The sequence below is a fragment of the Panulirus ornatus genome, chromosome 9 (genome assembly GCF_036320965.1).
Source record: "Panulirus ornatus isolate Po-2019 chromosome 9, ASM3632096v1, whole genome shotgun sequence".
NCBI classification, from domain to species: domain Eukaryota; kingdom Metazoa; phylum Arthropoda; class Malacostraca; order Decapoda; family Palinuridae; genus Panulirus; species Panulirus ornatus.
The window spans coordinates 38,139,119-38,166,510 of NC_092232.1; the positions used below are offsets into that span (position 1 = coordinate 38,139,119).

The window sequence follows — 27,392 nt, forward strand, 5'->3', positions numbered from 1 at the left end:
GGAACAAGGCAGCACCTGAGGAATATGGTGCCCAACCCAACCTCATATGAATTTAGTCCAAGCTACAGTGAGCTATGAAAATGTACCATAATGTATGAATAATGCAGAGAGAACTGGAAAGAGTAGTGTTGATAAAACATAGCCTACCTTTTATCTTAAAATTTTAGGCATACATATAATTTTACCACAATGTTACTGAATCATTAATTATTTGACTTACGAACAGAGAACTGTATGTCAAGAATATAACTGGCCCACAGCCAGGAAGGATGCAGTGTTTGCTTGGGGGAAATAGTGTTCCTTAGTGGATACCAATCTGCAAACAGTAAGTTCCATCTGTACTTTACCTCCGGTACAATTCTTACATTATCTTCAAGCCCTACATGCATTACAGTGCTGAACATATACTGCACTAGTGTATCACGAAAAACTGCTCTGTTTCTATCTAGAAAAGATTGTATAAGTACTATGATAAAGCATTAGATTACATTATGTACTGTGATGAAATCAGTGGATTGTGTTATATCACTTTACATTCTAGTCAGAAGATGCAAATTTATCCTGTATATTATTTTATTTTATTCATTTTGCTTTGTCGCTGTCTCCCGTGTTAGCGAGGAAGTGCAAGGAAACAGATGAAAGAATGGCCCAACCCACCCACATTCACATGTATATACATTCACAGCCACACACGCAAATATACATACCTATACATCTCAACGTATACATATATATATACACACACAGACATATACATATATACACATGTACATAATTCATACTGTTTGCCTTTATTCATTCCTATCACCACCCCGCCACACATGAAATAACAACCCCCTCCCCCCTCATGTGTGTGAGGTAGCGCTAGGAAAAGACAACAAAGGCCACATTCGTTCACAATCAGTCTCTAGCTGTCATGTAATAATGCACCGAAACCACAGCTCCCTTTCCACATCCAGGCCCCACAGAACTTTCCATGGTTTACCCCAGACGCTTCACATGCCCTGGTTCAATCCATTGACAGCATGTCGACCCCGGTATACCACATCGATCCAATTCACTCTATTCCTTGCAAGCCTTTCACCCTCCTGCATGTTCAGGCCCCAATCAGACAAAATCTTTTTCACTCCATCTTTCCACCTCCAATTTGGTCTCCCACTTCTGCTTGTTCGCTCCACCTCTGACACATATATTCCCTTGGTCAATCTTTCCTCACTCATTCTCTCCATGTGACCAAACCATTTCAAAACACCCTCCTCTGCTCTCTCAACCACACTCTTATTATTACCACACATCTCTCTTACCCTTTCATTACGTACTTGATCAAACCACCTCACACCACATATTGTCCTCAAACATCTCATTTCCAGCACATCCACACTCCTCTGCACAACTCTATCCATAGCCCACGCCTCGCAACCATATAACATTGTTGGAACCACTATTCCTTCAAACATACCCATTTTCGCTTTTCGAGATAATGTTCTTGACTTCCACACATTCTTCAACGCTCCCATAACTTTCGCCCCCTCCCCCACCCTATGATTCACTTCCGCTTCCATGGTTCCATCCGCTGCCAAATCCACTCCCAGATATCTAAAACACTTCACTTCCTCCAGTTTTTATCCATTCAAACTTACCTCCCAGTTGACTTGTCCCTTAACCCTACTGCGCCTAATAACCTTGCTCTTATTCACATTTACTCTCAGCTTTCTTCTTTCACACACTTTACCAAACTCAGTCACCAGCGTCTGCAGTTTCTCACATGAATCAGCCACCAGCGCTGTATCATAAGTGAACAACAACTGACTCACTTCCCAAGCGCTTTCATCCACAACAGACTGCATACTTGCCCCTCTTTCCAAAACTCTTGCATTAACCTCCCTAACAACCCCATCCATAAACAAATTAAACAACCATGGAGATATCACACACCCCTGCCGCAAACCTACATTCACTGAGAACCAATCACTTTCCTCTCTTCCTACACGTACACATGCCTTACATCCTCGATAAAAACTTTTCACTGCTTCTAACAACTTGCCTCCAACACCATATATTCTTAAAACCTTCCACAGAGCATCTCTATCAACTCTATCATATGCCTTCTCTAGATCCATAAATGCTACAAACAAAGCCATTTGCTTTTCTAAGTATTTCTCACATACATTCTTCAAAGCAAACACCTGATCCACACATCCTCTACCACTTCTGAAACCAGACTGCTCTTCCCCAATCTGATGTTCACCCTCTCAATCAATACCCTCCCATATAATTTACCAGGAATACTCATCAACTAATACCTCTGTAATTTGAGCGCTCACTTTTATCCCCTTTGCCTTTGTACAATGGCACTATGCACGCATTCCGCCAATCCTCAGGCACCTCACCATGAGTCATACATACATTAAATAACCTTACCAACCAGTCAACTCTCCAGTCACCCCCTTTTTTAATAAATTCCACTGCAATACCATCCAAACCCACTGCCTTGCTGGCTTTCATCTTCCGCAAAGCTTTTACCACCTCTTCTCTGTTTACCAAATCATTTTCCCTAACCCTCTCACTTTGCACACCACCTCGACCAAAACACCCTATATCTGCCACTCTATCATCCAACACATTCAACAAACCTTCAAAATACTCACTCCATCTCCTTCTCACATCACCACTTGTTATCACCTCCCCATTAGCCCCCTTCACTGAAGTTCCCATTTGTTCCCTTGTTTTATGCACTTTATTTACCTCCTTCCAAAACATCTTTTTATTCTCCCTAAAATTTAATGATACTTTCTCACCCCAACTCTCATTTGCCCTCTTTTTCATCTCTTGCACCTTTCTCCTGACCTCCTGCCTCTTTCTTTTATATATCTCCCACTCATTTGCATTATTTCCCTGCAAAAATCGTCCAAATGCCTCTCTCTTCTCTTTCACTAATACTCTCACTTCTTCATCCCACCACTCACTACCCTTTCTAATATGCCCACCTCCCATGCTTCTCATGCCACAAGCATCTTTTGCACAAGCCATCACTGCTTCCCTAAATACATCCCATTCCCCCCCACTTCCCTTATGTCCTTTCTTCTCACCTTTTTCCATTCTGTACTCAGTCTCTCCTGGTACTTCCTCACACAAGTCTCCTTCCCAAGCTCACTTGCTCTCACCACCTCTTTCACCCCAACATTCTCTCTTCTTTTCTGAAAACCTCTACAAATCTTCACCTTAGCCTCCACAAGATAATGATCAGACATCCCTCCAGTTGCACCTCTCAGCACATTAACATCCAAAAGTCTCTCTTTCGTGCGCCTGTCAATTAACACATAATCCAATAACGCTCTCTGGCCATCTCTCCTACTTACATACGTATACTTATGTATATCTCGCTTTTTAAACCAGGTATTCCCAATCACCAGTTCTTTTTCAGCACATAAATCTACAAGCTCTTCACCATTTCCATTTACAACACTGAACACCCCATGTATAACCAATTATTCCCTCAACTGCCACATTACTCACCTTTGCATTCAAATCACCCATCAATATAACCCGGTCTCGTGCATCAAAACCACTAACACACTCATTTAGCTGCTCCCAAAACACTTGCCTCTCATGATCTTTCTTCTCATACCCAGGTGCATATGCACCAATAATCACCCATCTCTCTCCATCAACTTTCAGTTTTACCCATATTAATCGAGAATTTACTTTCTTACATTCTATCACATACTCCCACAACTCCTGTTTCAGGAGTTGTGGGAGTATGTGACATGTGGGAGTATGTGACCTGCAAAAATAATGATTTTGAAACAGAATATCGCATCCCTCTTCAACATTTTCTTAACTTGCAAAAATATTTCATCTTAATTCTGGAATCATTCTTAACATGTTGGACCTTCTTTGGGAGGTGTACATGTTTCTTCACAAGGGGAAACAAAAATGAAGATGCATATTATACCTCGGATAATATACACCAAGAATATCTCTCTGACAGTCAACTGCCCATATACTTGAAAAAAAATTTGACTAACATAAATATATAATTACCTTCCCAATACACCTTCAAATATGATTTTATAGGGAAAGGGCCGGTCCTAGATTCCATTTACAGCCTGATCTTTGTAGCTCCTTATCCTATAAGACATATTCAGACACCAGTCTATTTTCAATGCCATTCTTATTATCTTGCACTTACTTGGGATGAACTTCTTTAGCTATTTCTATGATCACTGCCAGAGTTCATGAGATCTTTTAAGTTTTTGCACCCCTCAACAGTTGTAAAACAGGTGAAGACCTCTATAAAAAATTTGATATCATAAAAACATATACAAGTATGATCCTAGTTCAGGGACCTCTCAATTCATGCAACAGTTACGATCTCGGATAAGATCATACAAATCTAAACTGGGGATTTTGTTGTAAGTAAGACAGTAGCGAATATTATACCAGTGAAAAAGTACAGTATATATGTATCGGGAAATATGAAATACTATAATACACATACAGTTTAGCAAGTTCTATCAATAAAAGCAAAAAAACTTTGAATCATGGCACACTCTTTTCTTCACAAGAATTTACATATGTTCTCAAAGGCATTCTCTTCCTAAATACTGTGGTATCATCCATGTTAAAAATCTGCTTTGGAGAATAATGGACTTTCTCAGTACAATTTGGGAATTTAAAATCCATGGGGCCAGATTGTGTTTCAGAATTTGGAACTTTTCAGCATTTGGAATATCAGAATAATTATAGTAGCTAACTGAGTGGGGTCCCACACTCTAGCCATGATTTTCTGATACAGATGTGATAGTCACCCAGTGGGATCAGGGGTAATGCCTAACTCTATAATTGGTACAAATGCCTACTGAATACTGAAATGGATGAACTTATCTAGGAGGCCTGAGAAAACGTTCACTCCCCAACCGCCTACCTCAATTCCTAATCACCAGCATTCTCGGTAAAAATCATTTCTATCTGAGTTATCAATGGAGAACTGTACTTTAAGAGAACAACAAGCCCAAGCCCATAGACGAGGAGACAGCAGAGTTTGTTAGGAGGAGAATTTCATAGTGGGAAGCGAAGGTAGCATGTACTGCTCAGCAGACAGCGAGTGTGTGATGACTGATGCATGAGTTAAATATAACATCATAGGGTTAATTATGAATCATAGGGTGGGGGAGGGGGCGAAAATCCTGGGAGCCTTGAAGAATGTGTGGAAGTCGAGAACATTATCTCGGAAAGCAAAAATGGCTATGTTTGAAGGAATAGTGGTTCTAACAATGTTGTATGGTTGCGAGGCGTGGGCTATGGATAGAGTTGTGCGCAGGAGGGTGGATGTGCTGGAAATGAGATGTTTGAGGACAATGTGTGGTGTGAGGTGGTTTGATCGAGTAAGTAATGTAAGGGCGAGAGAGATGTGTGGAAATAAAAAGAGCGTGGTTGAGAGAGCAGAAGAGGGTGTTTTGAAATGGTTTGGGCACATGGAGAGAATGAGTGAGGAAAGATTGACCAAGAGGATATATGTGTCGGAGGTGGAGGGAACAAGGAGAAGTGGGAGACCAAACTGGAGGTGGAAAGATGGAGTGAAAAAGATTCTGAGTGATCGGGGCCTGAACATGCAGGAGGGTGAAAGGCAGGCAAGGAATAGAGTGAATTGGATCGATGTGGTATACCGGGGTTGACGTGCTGTCAGTGGATTGAATCAGGGCATGTGAAGCATCTGGGGTAAACCATGGAAATCTGTGTGGGGCCTGGATGTGGAAAGGGAGCTGTGGTTTCGGGCATTATTGCATGACAGCTAGAGACTGAGTGTGAACGAATGAGGCCTTTGTTGTCCTTTCCTATCGCTACCCCGCACACATGAGGGGGGAGGGGGATGGTATTCCATGTGTGGTGAGGTGGCGATGGGAATGAATAAAGGCAGACAGTGTGAATTGTGTGCATGGGTATATATGTATGTGTCTGTGTGTGTATATATATGTGTACACTGTGATGTATAGGTATGTATATTTGCGTGTGTGGACGTGTGTGTATATACATGTGTATGGGGGTGGGTTGGGCCATTTCTTTTGTCTGTTTCCTTGCGCTACCTCGCAAACGCGGGAGACAGCGACAAAGCAAAATAAAAAATAAAAATATAATGTTGATCCATAATGGCACCATGGGATTGACAAAATCTTTATAACTCACAAGAAAAAAAACCCTTTACAAGTTTTCTTATATTTTCCAAGACCTCATTAAGGGGGAATAACATAAGAATATTACATGAAAGTATATAAACAAACCCAAAAGGAACAGGGCTCCTATCCTGAACCACCCATGGAAAAAGTTGCATCTGAGGAACATGGTGCCCAACCTAACCACACACAAACTAGGTTTGGGCTACAGTGAGCTATGAGGATGCACCATAATGCGAAGTGAAGTAGTTGTGGTAGTGTTTATCTTTCAAGGCTTCAGGATAATTTCACTGTAATGATATTGAAACATTGCTCATTTGAGTTACTAACTGAAAACTATACTTCAGGAAAACAATGGGCCCATAGCCAGGAAGGAACCTATTCCTCTGGATAAAACAGTGTTCCTTAGAGGGAGGCAAAGGTGGCACTCAACGCTTCATAGACAGCAAGCGTGTGTGATACTGATGTATGAGTTAACATGTATGTACCCATAATAATGTTGATCCATAATGGCACCATGAGGTAGGCAAAATCTTCATAACTGGAAAAATAAAAGAACACATTCCCAAGTTTTTGTCCATTTTCCAAGACCTCTTTGGGGGAAATAACAAAGGAATATTACACAAGAGCAAATAAACAAATCTAAAAGGAATAGGGCTTCTAGCATGACCCATCACTACCTGAGGAACAAGGCGACACCTGAGGAATATGGTGCCCAACCCAACCTCATATGAATTTAGTCCAAGCTACAGTGAGCTATGAAAATGTACCATAATGTATGAATAATGCAGAGAGAACTGGAAAGAGTAGTGTTGATAAAACATAGCCTACCTTTTATCTTAAAATTTTAGGCATACATATAATTTTACCACAATGTTACTGAATCATTAATTATTTGACTTACGAACAGAGAACTGTATGTCAAGAATATAACTGGCCCACAGCCAGGAAGGATGCAGTGTTTGCTTGGGGGAAATAGTGTTCCTTAGTGGATACCAATCTGCAAACAGTAAGTTCCATCTGTACTTTACCTCCGGTACAATTCTTACATTATCTTCAAGCCCTACATGCATTACAGTGCTGAACATATACTGCACTAGTGTATCACGAAAAACTGCTCTGTTTCTATCTAGAAAAGATTGTATAAGTACTATGATAAAGCATTAGATTACATTATGTACTGTGATGAAATCAGTGGATTGTGTTATATCACTTTACATTCTAGTCAGAAGATGCAAATTTATCCTGTATATTATTTTATTTTATTCATTTTGCTTTGTCGCTGTCTCCCGTGTTAGCGAGGAAGTGCAAGGAAACAGATGAAAGAATGGCCCAACCCACCCACATTCACATGTATATACATTCACAGCCACACACGCAAATATACATACCTATACATCTCAACGTATACATATATATATACACACACAGACATATACATATATACACATGTACATAATTCATACTGTCTGCCTTTATTCATTCCTATCACCACCCCGCCACACATGAAATAACAATCCCCTCCCCCCTCATGTGTGTGAGGTAGCGCTAGGAAAAGACAACAAAGGCCACATTCGTTCACAATCAGTCTCTAGCTGTCATGTAATAATGCACCGAAACCACAGCTCCCTTTCCACATCCAGGCCCCACAGAACTTTCCATGGTTTACCCCAGACGCTTCACATGCCCTGGTTCAATCCATTGACAGCATGTCGACCCCAGTATACCACATCGATCCAATTCACTCTATTCCTTGCAAGCCTTTCACCCTCCTGCATGTTCAGGCCCCGATCACACAAAATCTTTTTCACTCCATCTTTCCACCTCCAATTTGGTCTCCCACTTCTGCTTGTTCGCTCCACCTCTGACACATATATTCCCTTGGTCAATCTTTCCTCACTCATTCTCTCCATGTGACCAAACCATTTCAAAACACCCTCCTCTGCTCTCTCAACCACACTCTTTTTATTACCACACATCTCTCTTACCCTTTCATTACGTACTTGATCAAACCACCTCACACCACACATTGTCCTCAAACATCTCATTTCCAGCACATCCACACTCCTCTGCACAACTCTATCCATAGCCCACGCCTCGCAACCATATAACATTGTTGGAACCACTATTCCTTCAAACATACCCATTTTTGCTTTTCGAGATAATGTTCTTGACTTCCACACATTCTTCAACGCTCCCATAACTTTCGCCCCCTCCCCCACCCTATGATTCACTTCCGCTTCCATGGTTCCATCCGCTGCCAAATCCACTCCCAGATATCTAAAACACTTCACTTCCTCCAGTTTTTATCCATTCAAACTTACCTCCCAGTTGACTTGTCCCTTAACCCTACTGTGCCTAATAACCTTGCTCTTATTCACATTTACTCTCAGCTTTCTTCTTTCACACACTTTACCAAACTCAGTCACCAGCGTCTGCAGTTTCTCACATGAATCAGCCACCAGCGCTGTATCATAAGTGAACAACAACTGACTCACTTCCCAAGCTCTTTCATCCACAACAGACTGCATACTTGCCCCTCTTTCCAAAACTCTTGCATTAACCTCCCTAACAACCCCATCCATAAACAAATTAAACAACCATGGAGATATCACACACCCCTGCCGCAAACCTACATTCACTGAGAACCAATCACTTTCCTCTCTTCCTACACGTACACATGCCTTACATCCTCGATAAAAACTTTTCACTGCTTCTAACAACTTGCCTCCAACACCATATATTCTTAAAACCTTCCACAGAGCATCTCTATCAACTCTATCATATGCCTTCTCTAGATCCATAAATGCTACAAACAAAGCCATTTGCTTTTCTAAGTATTTCTCACATACATTCTTCAAAGCAAACACCTGATCCACACATCCTCTACCACTTCTGAAACAAGACTGCTCTTCCCCAATCTGATGTTCACCCTCTCAATCAATACCCTCCCATATAATTTACCAGGAATACTCAACAACTAATACCTCTGTAATTTGAGCGCTCACTTTTATCCCCTTTGCCTTTGTACAATGGCACTATGCACGCATTCCGCCAATCCTCAGGCACCTCACCATGAGTCATACATACATTAAATAACCTTACCAACCAGTCAACTATACAGTCACCCCCTTTTTTAATAAATTCCACTGCAATACCATCCAAACCCACTGCCTTGCTGGCTTTCATCTTCCGCAAAGCTTTTACCACCTCTTCTCTGTTTACCAAATCATTTTCCCTAACCCTCTCACTTTGCACACCACCTCGACCAAAACAACCTATATCTGCCACTCTATCATCCAACACATTCAACAAACCTTCAAAATACTCACTCCATCTCCTTCTCACATCACCACTTGTTATCACCTCCCCATTAGCCCCCTTCACTGAAGTTCCCATTTGTTCCCTTGTTTTATGCACTTTATTTACCTCCTTCCAAAACATCTTTCTATTCTCCCTAAAATTTAATGATACTTTCTCACCCCAACTCTCATTTGCCCTCTTTTTCATCTCTTGCACCTTTCTCCTGACCTCCTGCCTCTTTCTTTTATACATCTCCCACTCATTTGCATTATTTCCCTGCAAAAATCGTCCAAATGCCTCTCTCTTCTCTTTCACTAATACTCTCACTTCTTCATCCCACCACTCACTACCCTTTCTAATATGCCCACCTCCCATGCTTCTCATGCCACAAGCATCTTTTGCGCAAGCCATCACTGCTTCCCTAAATACATCCCATTCCCCCCCACTTCCCTTATGTCCTTTGTTCTCACCTTTTTCCATTCTGTACTCAGTCTCTCCTGGTACTTCCTCACACAAGTCTCCTTCCCAAGCTCACTTACTCTCACCACTCTTTTCACCCCAACATTCTCTCTTCTTTTCTGAAAACCTCTACAAATATTCACCTTCACCTCCACAAGATAATGATCAGACATCCCTCCAGTTGCACCTCTCAGCACATCAACATCCAAGAGTCTCTCTTTTATGCGCCTATCAATTAACATGTAATGCAATAATGCTCTCTGGCCACCTCTCCTACTTACATACATATACTTATGTATATCTCTCTTTTTAAATCAGGTATTCTCAATCACCAGTCCTTTTTCAGCACACAAATCTACAAGCTCTTCACCATTTCCATTTACAACACTGAACACCCAATGTACACCAATTATTCCCTCAACTGCCACATTACTCACCTTTGCATTCAAATCAATGAGTGCCCAACTCATGTGACTACGTCAGACTATAAGTCCGATATCCCAATGATGTGATATAACAAACCACTAGATTTTTTTTTTTTTTTTTTGCTGTCTCCCGCGTTTGCGAGGTAGCGCAAGGAAACAGACGAAAGAAAAGGCCCAACCCAACCCCATACACATGTATATACATACGTCCACACACGCAAATATACATACCTACACAGCTTTCCATGGTTTACCCCAGACGCCTCACATGCCTTGATTCAATCCACTGACAGCACGTCAACCCCGGTATACCACATCGCTCCAATTCACTCTATTCCTTGCCCTCCTTTCACCCTCCTGCATGTTCAGGCCCCGATCACACAAAATCTTTTTCACTCCATCTTTCCACCTCCAATTTGGTCTCCCTCTTCTCCTCGTTCCCTCCACCTCCGACACATATATTCTCTTGGTCAATCTTTCCTCACTCATTCTCTCCATGTGCCCGAACCATTTCAAAACACCCTCTTCTGCTCTCTCAACCACGCTCTTTTTATTTCCACACATCTCTCTTACCCTTACGTTACTTACTCGATCAAACCACCTCACACCACATATTGTCCTCAAACATCTCATTTCCAGCACATCCATCCTCCTGCGCACAACTCTATCCATAGCCCACGTCTCGCAACCGTACAATATTGTTGGAACCACTATTCCTTCAAACATACCCATTTTTGCTTTCCGAGATAATGTTCTCGACTTCCACACATTCTTCAAGGCTCCCAGAATTTTCGCCCCCTCCCCCACCCTATGATCCACTTCCGCTTCCATGGTTCCATCCGCTGCCAGATCCACTCCCAGATATCTAAAACACTTCACTTCCTCCAGTTTTTCTCCATTCAAACTCACCTCCCAATTGACTTGACCCTCAACCCTACTGTGCCTAATAACCTTGCTCTTATTCACATTTACTCTTAACTTTCTTCTTTCACACACTTTACCAAACTCAGTCACCAGCTTCTGCAGTTTCTCACATGAATCAGCCACCAGCGCTGTATCATCAGCGAACAACAACTGACTCACTTCCCAAGCTCTCTCATCCCCAACAGACTTCATACTTGCCCCTCTTTCCAAAACTCTTGCATTCACCTCCCTAACAACCCCATCCATAAACAAATTAAACAACCATGGAGACATCACACACCCCTGCCGCAAACCTACATTCACTGAGAACCAATCACTTTCCTCTCTTCCTACACGTACACATGCCTTACATCCTCGATAAAAACTTTTCACTGCTTCTAACAACTTGCCTCCCACACCATATATTCTTAATACCTTCCACAGAGCATCTCTATCAACTCTATCATATGCCTTCTCCAGATCCATAAATGCTACATACAAATCCATTTGCTTTTCTAAGTATTTCTCACATACATTCTTCAAAGGAAACACCTGATCCACACATCCTCTACCACTTCTGAAACCACACTGCTCTTCCCCAATCTGATGCTCTGTACATGCCTTCACCCTCTCAATCAATATCCTCCCATATAATTTACCAGGAATACTCAACAAACTAGATATACAAGAAAAATGGCTTTATCGGACAGAGCTTCCCCTAGTCTGTCCAATAAGTGTTCAATGTATGACCTAAATCAGAATATATTTTTTACGTTTGATCAATGCCTTAAAGAAATACAAAGAATGAATAGATAATGTCCGGTGAGGGTAATATAAACAGTACCTGAACCAAGAGGGATGAATTACAGTGAGAAGTGAAGGGCTATAAATTTGCCTAAAATGGAAAACAGAAGAGCAAAGGAAGATGATAACAACCTTCAAGCTTCTAAATCAGCTTAATGTCAACAATTAACTGTTCTACAAGACATGCAAAGTATAAGCAAATGAAATGAAGAGGCAGTATTGTGTACACTCTTATGCATGCTATCAAGCATTAAAAAAAGTATTCTTAACTTTTGTATTTCAGCAATCTGAGGCCACAAAATGAAACTACAAAGAAACATGTACAAAAAAATGGTTAGGTAATTTTATGCTATAAGAGAAATGAATGAATGGAATAAACTCAGTCATCACTCTGTGAATGATGACAGTATATAAAAATTCAAAAAGATGTATGATAATAAAAACAAGTCAAGATATGGGGCCCTGACTGGAGAGCTCTCTTCCTATACTGTAAAAATATATACACCTAGTCAGTGCTTTATGTTGGAGGTGTGTTACTGAAAAACACAGCGTAGCTGAAATGCCACAAAGGGAAACCCATTTAACACAGGATTCAGTGGGAGAAAAGGGAGGGATTACATCCACAGGAGGATTTCTCGACCTATTTCTAACAAGAGGATATGAAAAAATGCCAAGAAACACGATGTATAGTATACATACATTACCACTCTTAGTATCTGAATAGGAAATACAGCTTAAAATTAGTTTTTATATAAAACTACACAATCCAAAGTACAGGCATGTTATGATGATTTTCATCTTTGATCCAGACACAACATTTGCTCCAAATTCTCTATAACTTTCCTTCTGGTATTAAGGATCTTCACTGCACAAAAAAGGTGTTGCACTGGATGCACAATGCTTCAATTCATCTGCAGCTCAGCAATTCTTCTCTGATGCAGCAGAAAAGCCAAGGGCTCTGGCAGCCATACGAAAAAAATGGCAGAGAATGGTGGTTAGGTGTATTTACACAAACAATGGAAGTCACTTAGAGGATGATGTCATGCAAAAATTTATTTGTTTGAAACTAAAAGCTTTGAGCAATTTTAGTGCATATGGAAAATTAAGCTGACCGTACCATACTTTTGCTTAGTACCATGGGGCCCAGCTTTTGTGGGCATGTCCATTCTGTGTGGGACTCAGCTTTCATCAATTCAAACTTGGATTTCTTAAAACTATTCCAATGGGGATGCTATGGTAACCATAAGTAGTCATGGGCCATGATACATTCACCCATAAATAAAGAGGCCTGTCATATTCTACTCGGCATGGTCACCACATCTCAAAACCCATCACTCACTTGAAACAGCATGTGAGTTGTCCCAAGATTTAGTGTGTAAATGACTACATCTGCCCTCTGCAGTTTCTTAGGATCATCAATGTAATAAGTTAAATTTTATGTATTTTAGCATACTTAATATTCCTGACTGTGTATACATGTAATATGAACCACCATGGGCTTTTAGACATGCTAGTTATTTGTCAGCAGGCAGACTGTAAACAATATACAATTCCACTACTCCCCTGCTCTAATTTGGCTAAGTTTGTAACTGTCCTGATAGCATATAAACTCTACAGTACACCATACTGCATGGAATGGTTGAAAGAAGTTGCAGGTACATAACCCCTTTATTTCTAAAGAACTTTTATGATTACAAAAAATAGTAATTAGAGAAATCTACGACAATCTGAACTCTTGAATTTTGATTAATAATGCTATCTATCACTTACTATTTCTCAACCCATGGAGTAGGTGCCTTCCTCTTGGGAACCTTCTCCTTACTGGGTCCTGCTGAAGTGTTATTTGCAGCAAGTTTTCCAGTCTTCAGGAAGGCATGCATGATGACTAATCAACAAACTGAAACAAAATGACCTAAATCAATTCCTTAACTCTTTAAAGGTTACAAACATATATTCAAGCATTCCCCTGAGATGGACTATAAAAAAATTCTTTTTCAAGATTCCCACCTCTTGACTGTATAGAAAACAGCTGTAACTATCAACTGTAATTGCCAAATATCATAAGGATCTTGAATTGTCCCCTGGAAAAACTCTACCTCAAACTATTGCACATAAAATGAAAAGAACCTATAAAAACCTTACCCAATTTTCCCTTTTAGTTGAGAATTACCTTAAATTTCAATCTTGTAAAAATACAACAATGGATTTTTTCAAGCACTCGTATCTTAAAGTCTATGAAGTAATTCTAACTCAATTTTTTTGGAAAAAAAATTTGGACAACAGAAAATTTTTAAGAATATAATCACAAACCTTCTGATGAGAATGAGCAAACCATTTTCTTTAAGAGTATACTTCATTGCAAATTCCTGCAGCAAGTGGATGAAAGAAAGACCATTACAATAAACTTTTTCTAATGCTAACACTAAGATACATATTGGCTCCAACAGGAAGTTAGGTGAGCTTTGCCTATATTCTGTAGATCATTAAACATGTTTTTTCTTATTTTATGATAGTCATTCCCCTCATCTTCAATGGCATACCTATTTTTGTTATTTTTGCTTTATCTAGGCTAAAAATAAGCATAGCACAGACTTAAATGGCCTTCTTGCAACTCTTTATAACCAGAGAAATGCTGGATTGGTTGAAAAGGAAACAAATGCTTCTGCCTGTCATCATCTCAAGAATAAGCTGAGGCAAAAACAACAGCAGCATACAGAAAAACTTGTTCGACATCACTTATTTTGCAAGATTCAAAGTCCTTACTGGCACAGGAAGACTTCCCTGGATGTCTATGTTAGATGAAGGTGAGGAGTTTACACAATATGTACAGCTTCAAACAGTATATGAAGCTGAGGAATTAATTTCATCTACAGGTTTTACCATGTACAAAAACAAAGCCATACCATGGAACATGCATGACTGATTGATCAAGGTAAGGACTGCAGTGGAATACCTGAGAGAGAAGTCTCAGCAAATCAGTGTCCTAAAAGGAAGCTGTACATGGATTAGGAAGGAATACCATGGAGAGGAGCTTTAGGATTCTAAGTTTACAATTCATGTAAACCTGAGAAGTACTGCATTAAGATGAAAGCAGCAAAGGCACTGGTTGGATAAGTTTTCAAGTTAACAATGTACCAAAGCAGTGGCCAGAAGACATGACACATTCACATGGCTCTCCTCCAACACCAGACCTGAGCATTCAAAGATACCAGGTGAAAACGGACAACTACAATTCAGATGACCTGGCTGAGACTTGTACACGAAGTACTTCCAAGTTTGTGATGCCTTGAGCCTGATGCACGGTGGGGCACCTCCATTCATCAAAACTGTTACCAAGAGTTACCTGTGGACACCACCCTGTTCAAATGGATGGAACATGTTTATTATTCTGTGGCAGGACACCTGCTTTGTGTTGGTCATTAAGAATTTGAACAAAAAAATGCCAACACAAAGGAAATCAAAAGAAGAATGAAGACAAGAGTGCATGGTGAGACAATCTACTCCTCTATTTCCAAAGACTGCCCAGAAGCCTGTTACCAATGAAAATTACTGAATTTTTCTCAAGAAAGAGGGTGACTGTGTTGCTAATTAGTTAGTTAGAATTTTAACGCAAACACAGCTCATGGTGATGTGTCTCAGGACTGACAGAATGCCTATAAAATGCCAATGTATAAAAGAAAGAGGGACAAAAGTAAATGCTCAAATAACAGAGATATGTGTACTGAATATACACAATAAGTTGCTTGGGAAAGCATGGGCATGCAGCAGAAAGCATCAGACTGAGGACGAATAGCATGGCTTTGGGAGTGATGGATGTTTGGCTTAAGGAGTGGTGAAAGATATGTGAATCAGGCATTTACTATGAAGAATCTGTATGAGAAATAGAGAAAGAGACGGATTTGTATGTGACATTTATGGAACTGGAGAAAGTGTATGATAGGGTTAACAGAGATGGCTTGTGGAAGGTTACAAAAATATGGTATGGGAGGAGAGTACTTGACAGAGTAATTCTTATCAAGTAATGCATGTGTAGAAGTATGAGATGATGTGAGTAATTTCAAGTAAAGGTGGGCCTGTGACAGAAGTTTCTCATGTCACCATGTAGTTGTGAGGGAGGGAAATGCAAGGGTCTTATAGAGAGGGGATGGTCTGCAGTCTGCTGGAGCTTAGGAGCCTGGGAGGTATGTCAATCACCATTTGCTGATGACATGGCTCTGGTAGCAGACTCAAGTGAGACACTGCTGAAGCTGGTTTCTGAGTTTGGAAGTGTATGGAAGTAGAAAGTTCAGAGTTAATGCCAATAAAAGTAAATCTAAAAGGTTTAGCAGTGGACAAAGACAGGTATCATTAAATTTTAGGGAGAATAAAAAGATGTTCTGGAAGGAGGTAAATAAAGTACGTAAGACAAGGGAGCAAATGGGAACTTCAGTGAAGGGCGCAAATGGGGAGGTGATAACAAGTAGTGGTGATGTGAGAAGGAGATGGAGTGAGTATTTTGAAGGTTTGTTGAATATGTTTGATGATAGAGTGGCAGATATGGGGTGTTTTGGTCGAGGTGGTGTGCAAAGTGAGAGGGTTAGGGAAAATGATTTGGTAAACAGAGAAGAGGTAGTAAAAGCTTTGCGGAAGATGAAAGCCGGCAAGGCAGCAGGTTTGGATGGTATTGCAGTGGAATTTATTAAAAAAAGGGGGTGACTGTATTGTTGACTGGTTGGTAAGGTTATTTAATGTATGTATGACTCACGGTGAGGGGCCTGAGGATTGGCGGAATGCGTGCATAGTGCCATTGTACAAAGGCAAAGGGGATAAGAGTGAGTGCTCAAATTACAGAGGTATAAGTTTGTTGAGTATTCCTGGTAAATTATATGGGAGGGTATTGATTGAGAGGGTGAAGGCATGTACAGAGCATCAGATTGGGGAAGAGCAGTGTGGTTTCAGAAGTGGTAGAGGATGTGTGGATCAGGTGTTTGCTTTGAAGAATGTATGTGAGAAATACTTAGAAAAGCAAATGGATTTGTATGTAGCATTTATGGATCTGGAGAAGGCATATGATAGAGTTGATAGAGATGCTCTGTGGAAGGTATTAAGAATATGTGGTGAGGGAGGCAAGTTGTTAGAAGCAGTGAAAAGTTTTTATCGAGGATGTAAGGCATGTGTACGTGTAGGAAGAGAGGAAAGTGATTGGTTCTCAGTGAATGTAGGTTTGCGGCAGGGGTGTGTGATGTCTCCATGGTTGTTTAATTTGTTTATGGATGGGGTTGTTAGGGAGGTGAATGCAAGAGTTTTGGAAAGAGGGGCAAGTATGAAGTCTGTTGGGGATGAGAGAGCTTGGGAAGTGAGTCAGTTGTTGTTCGCTGATGATACAGCGTTGGTGGCTGATTCATGTGAGAAACTGCAGAAGCTGGTGACTGAGTTTGGTAAAGTGTGTGAAAGAAGAAAGTTAAGAGTAAATGTGAATAAGAGCAAGGTTATTAGGTACAGTAGGGTTGAGGGTCAAGTCAATTGGGAGGTGAGTTTGAATGGAGAAAAACTGGAGGAAGTGAAGTGTTTTAGATATCTGGGAGTGGATCTGGCAGCGGATGGAACCATGGAAGCGGAAATGGATCATAGGGTGGGGGAGGGGGCGAAAATTCTGGGAGCCTTGAAGAATGTGTGGAAGTCGAGAACATTATCTTGGAAAGCAAAAATGGGTATGTTTGAAGGAATAGTGGTTCCAACAATGTTGTATGGTTGCGAGGCGTGGGCTATGGATAGAGTTGTGCGCAGGAGGATGGATGTGCTGGAAATGAGATGTTTGAGGACAATGTGTGGTGTGAGGTGGTTTGATCGAGTAAGTAACGTAAGGGTAAGAGAGATGTGTGGAAATAAAAAGAGCGTGGTTGAGAGAGCAGAAGAGGGTGTTTTGAAATGGTTTGGGCACATGGAGAGAATGAGTGAGGAAAGATTGACCAAGAGGATATATGTGTCGGAGGTGGAGGGAACGAGGAGAAGAGGGAGACCAAATTGGAGGTGGAAAGATGGAGTGAAAAAGATTTTGTGTGATCGGGGCCTGAACATGCAGGAGGGTGAAAGGAGGGCAAGGATAGAGTGAATTGGAGCGATGTGGTATACCGGGGTTGACGTGCTGTCAGTGGATTGAATTGGGGCATGTGAAGCGTCTGGGGTAAACCATGGAAAGCTGTGTAGGTATGTATATTTTGTGTGTGTGGACGTATGTATATACATGTGTATGGGGGTGGATTGGGCCATTTCTTTCGTCTGTTTCCTTGCGCTACCTCGCAAATGCGGGAGAGAGCGGAAAAAAAAAAAAAAAAAAAAAAAAAAAAGGACAGGTCAGTTGAGATAAGTCTGAGAAGAGAGAACCACATAAAAGTGGAGTGTTTAGGTACCCAGTAGAGGACATGGCAGCAAGTGGAACAATATAGCTGAAGTAAGGCACAGAATTAATGAAGTGGCTTGGGTACTGGGCATATCAAGAAATGCAAGGACAAAAATAGGGTATGTTTGAAGGTTTAGTAGTCTGAGAGGTTTGGATATGAATAGCAGGCCTCTCGTTTTGAAGCATTATACATAACAGTTACTACATGGATTGTTAGTGAATGAAGCCATTCTTCATTTGTTCCTAGTAAAACTTCACCATATGGGAAACAGCGAACAAATTGAATAAAAAATATGTCAATTTGATCTTTATGATCAAATGGTGAAACATTTCTTCATCAATGGAACACTTAAGTGGATTAAAAAGACCTTTTACCTCCTGACAGTCATACACTAAGCATATGTACTATAAAGGAAGTACACTAAGTACCCGAAGTTGTATTGCACAATGTGTTGGTGTACTTCAATATGGATCATTGGCAATAAACAGGGAATATTACCTCTTAACCCTCTGACTTGGTGGAGAAGGAGGAGGATGATGTCCAAGCAGCAGCTCCCATTAGTCATCAATGCAGGCATCATTACTCCAAGCTGGCTGGTTGCCATAGCGCTGATCTATCTATCTATATCTCTGATGCCTGTTCCAATTGGAACTCCCTCAAAGGGGTGGCCAGAGCAACAGGTTCTTCACAACTAAAGAACTCCAGTGCTGCTTCTTAGCCTTCAGTGCCTCACCCTTAACAGGCCACTGGCAAAGGGCAAGTCTAGTGCAGTGTTTGCAGAAGCTCCTACCTAATGTTCCTAATGGCTACTTCTACCTAATGCTCCTACCACTACTTCTATCTAATGCTTCTACTTAATGTTCCTGACTAGATGTTCCTACCTACTATTTCTGTCAACTGCTCCTACCATTTTGCCAAAAGGCAGGGCTGGCACACAGTGCTCACCAAAGGAAAATCTAGTTATGAAAAATGAGCTGCATGAGTTAAGCGTTGTCAAGTATCAAACATGACATGGAGAGATTGTATGTAGAGAATGCCAGTAGTCCACATGTTAGTGAGGCAGAAAGAAATGGCAGCTGCCTGGGTCAGAGGAGTGCAACTTAACAACCACTAAAGTGCTGGCTCACTAAGCAGATGTCACTAACCCTCCTGATACTAAGGCGGGTAGTAATGGTAATATACCTCCCTGGTCACTGGCTTCTTAACAACCACTACCTACTGATATGAGCCATGAAATGATTCTGGTGAAGAAAATACTAATGAACCTGAGTGACAAATAATCTAAGGAAGAGCAAGAGTGGCTGACCAACACCATCTTTTTATTCACTCTGGAGGCTCCAGTCATGGAAAAAAAAGAGTTCACAGCAAGGTGAGCCTTACGTGAAATACAGAGCTTAATGAAAGAGAAAAAGAATTGACAGGGAAAAGTATTTATGAAATTTGGAGGAAGTGAAAACCTGTCTTTTAATATGTACTGGTCACAGTTTTTGGGAAAATTCCAAAGCTTCAAGTGCAGGGAAAGAAACAATTATCAAAACAGCCCACAACTGACTTGCCAATGGCCACAGAGTAATCATGTGATGCAACAGCTTACTGAGTACTGCCTAGTCTAGCTAGTGGTGGGAGCACACAAGTTCTCAGAAGCAAAAATCAAAGTAATACATACAGAAGAAAATGAATGAACATCGGACCATAAGGGAAGCAGGTCAATTTCAACATTAACCCGGAAGAGTTTACAAGGTAGACTGCTTTCGAATTAACCATATCAAGTAAGGATGCCAAGCCAGAACCACCCTAGATGTAAGAGCAGTGCTCCCTACAAGCATGGATCAACTCTATGAAAATGGAGCAAGTGTTTGGAAGAAAAGAAATTTCAACAACTTATAAGGACTCCTAGTTTCCCTAAGAAAGACTTACTTATTTCCAAATGTTGGGTTTGTAAGAAAAAGTGGATCTTCCAGTAATACCAAGTATGTTCACTGAGGTAGGAGGTTGAATTACAGAACTGTCAAAGGTGAGAAGAAAGTTGTAAGGAATTTTTGAGAGATGGGTAGAAACTGGGTTTTGGAGGCATGGAACCAGATTTCATCTACACCACTGAGATATCCTGTACAAGTCTGAGTTTATTGAGAAAATTGTGTAGCGGTGAGATGTAGATCGAGTGAGAGAAGATGGAGCAGAATTGAAGGATGTGGAGGAATGCACTGTTGAGTCGTCAGTGTGAGAGAGCAATTGAGGGAGAATCAAAACCTGATAAAAAGGAGAAAAAGTATAAGAGATAGGACAGAACCATGTGGGATATCACTGTTGATGGAGAAAGAGGGAGAGGCTCATCCATCAACAACCACTGGGATTGACTGCTCAGAGAGGAAGCTAGATATGAGGGAGCAGAGTAAGGAAGGGAAACCAAAAGAGGGGAGCTTAGATGAGACCCCAATGCCAGATCCTGTCAAAAACTTTGGATACGTCATGGGCAACCACATCAGGTTCCCCAAAATCTCTCAGGGATGATGACCAGATAGTAAGATATGAAAGAATATTACCATTGGATCTTGCTTTACTGAAGCCCTACTAGTGATCAGAGAGAAGACCATGAGAGTCAAGATGGATGAGGATATGGGAGTTGAGGAGGGATTCAGAGTCTTTGGAAATAGTAAATGTCAGAGCAATAGGAAGGGGTTAGAATGGTCACTCTTTTTAGGGATGAGATGTTACAATGCAGGCTTCTACGGAGGAAAAATTCTGGTTTTTAAACAGAAACGGAAAAGACAAGTAAGCACAGGTGCAAGTTCAGAGGTACACATTTTCAGTATAAGGGGATGGATTCATCAGGTCCATAAGCCTTGTTTGTGTCTAGAAAGAGATGTGCTTTTCAGCGAGTTCAAAAAGAGATGACAAGAAGAGGCAAAGGAGTAGTAAGAGGAGCATCAGGAGGTGAAGAAATGTTAAGGTCATCCTTGGTAGAGTTAAAGGAGAAATGGGAACCGAAGAAAGGTGCTCTGTCTACAGGAGAGACAGCCATCACACTATCATAATGGAAAAGTGGAGGAAAGGTAGAGCAACAAATGTTGTTAGTGATGCCCTTTGCTAAAGACCAGAAAGACCTATCAGTGGATGATAAGCAGAGATTATCACACTTCCTTTGAATAACAGAATGCTTTGCCTCATGCATATGTACTTCCAGTGATTATGGACAATGATCAATATAAATGAGAGTTGGAAGATGAAGAGTTTTTCTTAGCCCGATATGCCTGATCCCTTGCCTGAATGGACTCATAACAGGAATGGTTGAACCATGGAGTGAAATAAGAGGTCATACGGGAGAGTGGGGATAAATGCTTCTAACACCACAACAATAACCTCAGCTATGCATTTGGAGGAGAAAGAAGCATCACCATATATGAGACAGTAATTTCCTGAAGTAAAGTAAGAAAAGAATATTCATAGATTATTCTAGTCAGCTTTGTTGAGATGTCATTATCTATGTTTAGAAGGGGCTGCTGGAGGGGAAGATGTCATCAAAATAGATACATTTATGAGAACAAGATTGTGTAGTTACAGTGCAGAGGATTAGAGGTTAAAACAATCTACAATAACAGGAAAGTGGTCAAAGAAATCAGGAATATGGGTGGAGTGGGAGATAACTTGCTCTAGATCAATGAGATTGGAAAATGTAAAGGATTCAATCCCCCTACAATCTGTATGGGAGGAATTTAACCATGCCCTATGGTTTTTCTATTACCATTATTATACTTGTTCGCCATTTCCTGCATCAGCAAGGTAGCACCAGGTAACAGACGAAGAGACCCATCCACTCATATACACACACATACATACATACATACATACATGCTCATACATGTACATATACATGTCAACATATACACATATAAATACATATACATACACATCTATACACATGTACATATTCATACTTGCTTGCCTTCATCCATTCTCAGCATAACTCCGCCCCACAGGAAACAACATCGCCATCCCATGTCAGCAAGGTAGCACCAGAAAAACAGACAAAAAAGCCCACATTCATTCAGACTCAGTCTCTTGCTGTTATTTGTAATGCACTGAAACCACAATTCCCTATCCACATCCAGGCCCCACAGACCTTTCCATGGTTTACTCCAGACATTTCACATGCCCTGGTTCAGTCCACTGACAGCACATCGTTCCAATTCACTCTATTCCCTGCACACCTCTCACCCTCCTGCATGTTCAGGCCCTGATCACTCAAAATCTTTTTCACTCCATCATTCCACCTCCAATTTGGTCTCCAGCTTCTCTTTCTTCCCTCCATCTCTGACACATATATCCTCTTTGTCAACCTTTCCTCACTCATTCTCTCCATATGTCCAACACACCCTCTTCTGCTCTCTCAACCACACTTTTTATAACCACACATCTCTCTTACCCTTTCATTGCTTACTCAATCAAACCACCTCACACCACATATTGTCCTCAAACATTTCATTTCCAATACATCCACCCTTCTCCATACAACCCTATCTATAGCCCATGCCTCACAACCATATAATACTATTGGACCTGCTATTCCTTCAAACATATCCATTTTTGCTTTCCAAGGTAACATTCTCTCTTTCCATACATTCTTCACTGCTCGAAGAACTTTTGCCCCCTCCCCCACCCTATGACTCACTTCCACTTCCATGGTTCCATTCACTGCTAAATCCATTCCCAGATATCTAAAACATTGCACTTCCTCCAATTTTTCTTCAATCAAACTTACATCCCAAGTAAATTGTTCCTCAACCCTACTGAACCTAATAACTTTACTCTTATTCTCATTTACTCTTGACTCTCTGCTCTTATTCTAATTTAATCTTAACTTTCTCCTTTCACACACTCTTCCAAACTCAGTTACTTTCTGCAGTTTCTCACTCGAATCAGCCACCAAAGTTGTATCATCGGCGAACAACAACTGACTCTTTCCAGGCCCTCTCATTCCCAACAGACTGCATACTTGCCTCTTTCTCCAAAACTCTTGCATTTACCTCCAAACCACCCCATCTATAAACAAATTAAACAACCATGGGGACATCATACACCCTTGCCGCAGACCTACCTTCAGTGGGAACCAATCACTCTCCTCTCTTCCTACTTGAACACATGCCTTCCACCCACGATAAAAACTTTTCACTGCTTCTAGCAGCTTTCCTCCTACACCATATACTCCTGAAATGTTCCGCAAAGCATCTCTATCAACCTGTCATATGCCTTCTCCAGATCCATAAATGCCACATGCAAATCCATCTGTTTCTCTAAGTATTTCCCAAACTTTCTTCAAAGCAAACATCCTCTACCACTTCTCTCAACCACACTGCTCTTCCCCAATCTGATGCTCTGTACATGACTTCACCCTTTCAATCAATACCCTTCCAAACAATTTTCCAGGAATACTCAACAAACTTATGCCTCTGTAGTTTGAACACTCACCTTTAACCTCTTAGCCTTTGTACAATGGCACTATGCATGCATTCCACCAATCCTCAGGCACTTCACCTTGATTCATAAGTATACTGAATATTATTTCCAACCAATCAACATCACAGTCATCCCTTTTCTTAATAAATTCAACTTCAATACCATCCAAAACCTGAAACACTTCTGGCCCCAGGCATTTCAGATAAGGGATACTAAGCCAGTATAATCCAAGTTGTGAAAAGTGATTCAGAGCATTTTCATTTACTCTTTGATATCAAATTAAATGTAAGTGGTAGGGATTATGAAAATCATGGTAAACATGGGGTAATTAATGTAAAAGTATACAAATGTAAAAAGTCAACAGAACCTATGAAAACCTTGTCTAGCCACCTTAGTAGTTAAGATCCCCTAACTTCCTTCATAGTCAAGATTCATCTTCACATATAATGTGTTGTCAAGATGTATCATTTACACCTATGATCAAGCATGGTGCTATCAACAACTGTTAACACAAACAATAGACCAAGCAACCATTTGTGTCCTCACCCAACCTTTCCACATGCAGCCACTCCATGCAATCCCTACCAGACGACCACTTTAATACAAGCATATTTCTACTATACTGAAAGTGGGATATTTGTCTTGATTCTGCTGTGGATCAGTTTTTCTAAGAATCTGCAAGCTGAAAAAAATTTCAGACCATTCTTTGTGTGAAACAATATGACACTACAAATGAAGGATTCTGAGAAATACCCATTGGTCTGGCCCCACACCAGTAGCCTTGCTTTTATCAAATTGTAATACAATAATTGCTAGTGACATTTCCCATTACTTGCCGTAATAAATGTTACACTAATCTCACATTTTGATGGAAATAACTATAAAATAGGGCTATACTATCATTCACACTTACCAATCCTAACAAGTTAACACAAGTCTTATCAATCATTTTGAAATTCACTGGATTCACCTTCTATATGTAAATAACCCCTTCTACTACTGCCTTACTTGATATTAGTATCATATTATGCCCACACCTGTTCCTGTACTCTCTAAATACTACACTAGCATTACTGAACAAAGTCACTCAATATCCAAAGTTGATTTCAGCACAAAAGTAGACTTTACCTAAGACAGAACATTGTGCTCATCAAAATCTATATTTGTGAGAACCCTGATATTTGCATAAGCTTATATTCTACAAAAAGTATTAGCTATGTTCTCTTCTTTTTTACATCAAATGCTATCATATCAGCTTATCTGAAAACAACTTAGACAAAGTGGATGATATACACTGTGTTATTCCGGTATTTCAACTAATATCTGCATTTTTCAGTGTTCTGTCGCACCCTGCAATGACAAAAGTGAAAACAAACAGTGCACATAATCTGGAAAAGAGCAATTAAAACACCACAACGATTATATATAACAAATAACATTGATATTAAGTTAATATATCAGGTGCCAAGTGAAATTTTTCATACAGTTTCACAATAACACCATGCTTTCCCAGATCATCATAGTCCTCCACACTATCTTATTCATTAAAGTGGAATTACGTAATATCGTTATGTCCTGCCAGTGCCCTTCCAAGTCACTTCTACAATATGTTTACACCCACTGATATGTTTTTCTACCACTTTTGTTATTTCTTTGGTGTCCTTAACCTTCATAATTAACACATAATATACACAAATGAAAATAATGCAGTGCATGAACAGAATCTGTACAATAACACCTCACTTCTTCTAGGACCAAAATGTACAAATTCTTTAATATTACCTTAAAAAGGTTACCATTGGAGTTTCTACTTGTGCTCAGAAAGTCTACTATTTGCTGTAGTTGCATTTTTGAGTCTGCCAACCGTTACAAATGACCTAACATAGTTGGTAATCAATCTTATATAAGAAACTGGAATCTGAAAACAGCGAAACTTATGGATCTGGAAATGCATAACCTGTGGTATTCCTGTATTCAAACTGAATATGTATTGTCAATATAAACTCATATGTAACTTATACCGGGGAAGCAAGATGTGAAGAATTCATCAGCATTATCCACTTAACCTACGATAATGAATGGCAGTGAAGAGGGCGATGGTAAGGGAAAATGTGGAGCAACAGCAAAATCACTTCTACAAATTAACAAAATTCCTGAAGCTCTGCGGTATAAAAGCAACGAATTATGAACCCATTTACTTTACAATGAACAAACAACAAAACATAATGAAACTCGTTACACATAAATAGATACTGGCAATTACGTTACACCTCTGATTAGATTAAAAGGTCCTTCATAATATTACCTTTCCACTACATCCACCACCTATCCTCTTTCCCGCGCTATCAATGTAAACAATTCTGAATATTCCAAGGTAGGGAACAGCTCCAGCGATCACAAGAGGCAGCGACCTTATCCTGCCAAGACCACCACGTAAACATAAGTCAGCGAACGATTCACCTGCAGCGACCTCCTCCACCAATATACCATGCTAATATAAAAGATCGCGCAAAACTGAAAGCAAGAACATTCGTAATTGTTGTCAGAAGTTTCATAGTAAATTTTCTTTTATTGTCTATGATTTTTTCTTGATTATCACTTGATCAAACTCTGAAAATTCGAAGGTTATTTTGACGACTAGTCGGCACCGTTGGGTCAAACACTATTTTCCTGATTTTATTGACACGGCATTACTAAATTATTCAATTTTTGAAAATATTGCAATTCTTGAACATTTAAATTCTGATAAGGGAATGAACTTCATTGCATTAACTTTTTTTTCTTAATAGGGTGGTTAGAGAGAATAGTTGGACTTTATAATAAAGACTGTACACGAACCTTTCTTTGCCTTTGGTGGCCAGTTCAGTGATGCATGTTGGAGCTCTAATCCAATTCCACCTATTGATTTAGAAAAAGACAACAAGCATAGCCCACTCGTTGATTTAGAAAAACAGATTTCAGACCGGATAGGATGACTGGATAACCCAGATGACATTGTTGATCCTGTCAGTTGCTCTGTAGAAAAAGACAGCGGGTGCACAGGTGGGTGCAGCCCTCCGAGCACATATCACCACCCCCTACTCTTGGGACGTGCTGTTAGTGGTGTGGGTCGACTTGCTTGAACCCTCTTGGTTTACTCGGTGCAGCAGGGTCCCACGCGTGGCGTTTCAACTCCTTGGAAGTTGGGCGTAATCTTCTCGCCCATCTTCAGAGAGTCTGCTTCACTGTACAGACGAAGCAGACCCTGGTACGGGCATCCAGCCAGGTGATGCCTGATAGCTGGCATCAGTAGCATCTGAGGGGCTCTGGGATTTGGGTCCACACCTCGTACTTTCCCCAGGTCTTCAGGTCGATGATGTTCGGTGACGGTCTGTAACGGGTGATTAGGACCCGCTGTGTTGTTACCAAGTTATCGCAAGACGCGGGGGGGGGGGGGGGTATGTCCGCCTTGTGAACCCTGGGGAGGTTCTCCAGAGGCTGTAGGGGAGGTT

At 40.6% G+C, this 27,392-nt stretch overlaps 1 protein-coding gene across 1 annotated transcript in view; it reads right to left on the bottom strand.

The window, feature by feature from the left end:
* The window catches only part of LOC139750053 (replication factor C subunit 4), an 84,460-nt gene extending 58,118 nt beyond the window's left edge, over window positions 1–26,342 (bottom strand). Inside the window, exons 1-2 of the mRNA XM_071664392.1 lie at window positions 26,207–26,342; window positions 13,838–13,964 (exon numbers count right to left, since the gene is read on the bottom strand). Of these exons, the coding sequence (XP_071520493.1) occupies window positions 13,838–13,947 (110 nt within the window). The 5' untranslated portion in view covers window positions 13,948–13,964; window positions 26,207–26,342. The remainder of the gene's footprint in view (window positions 1–13,837; window positions 13,965–26,206) is intronic.
* Between the last annotated feature and the right edge of the window lie 1,050 nt (window positions 26,343–27,392).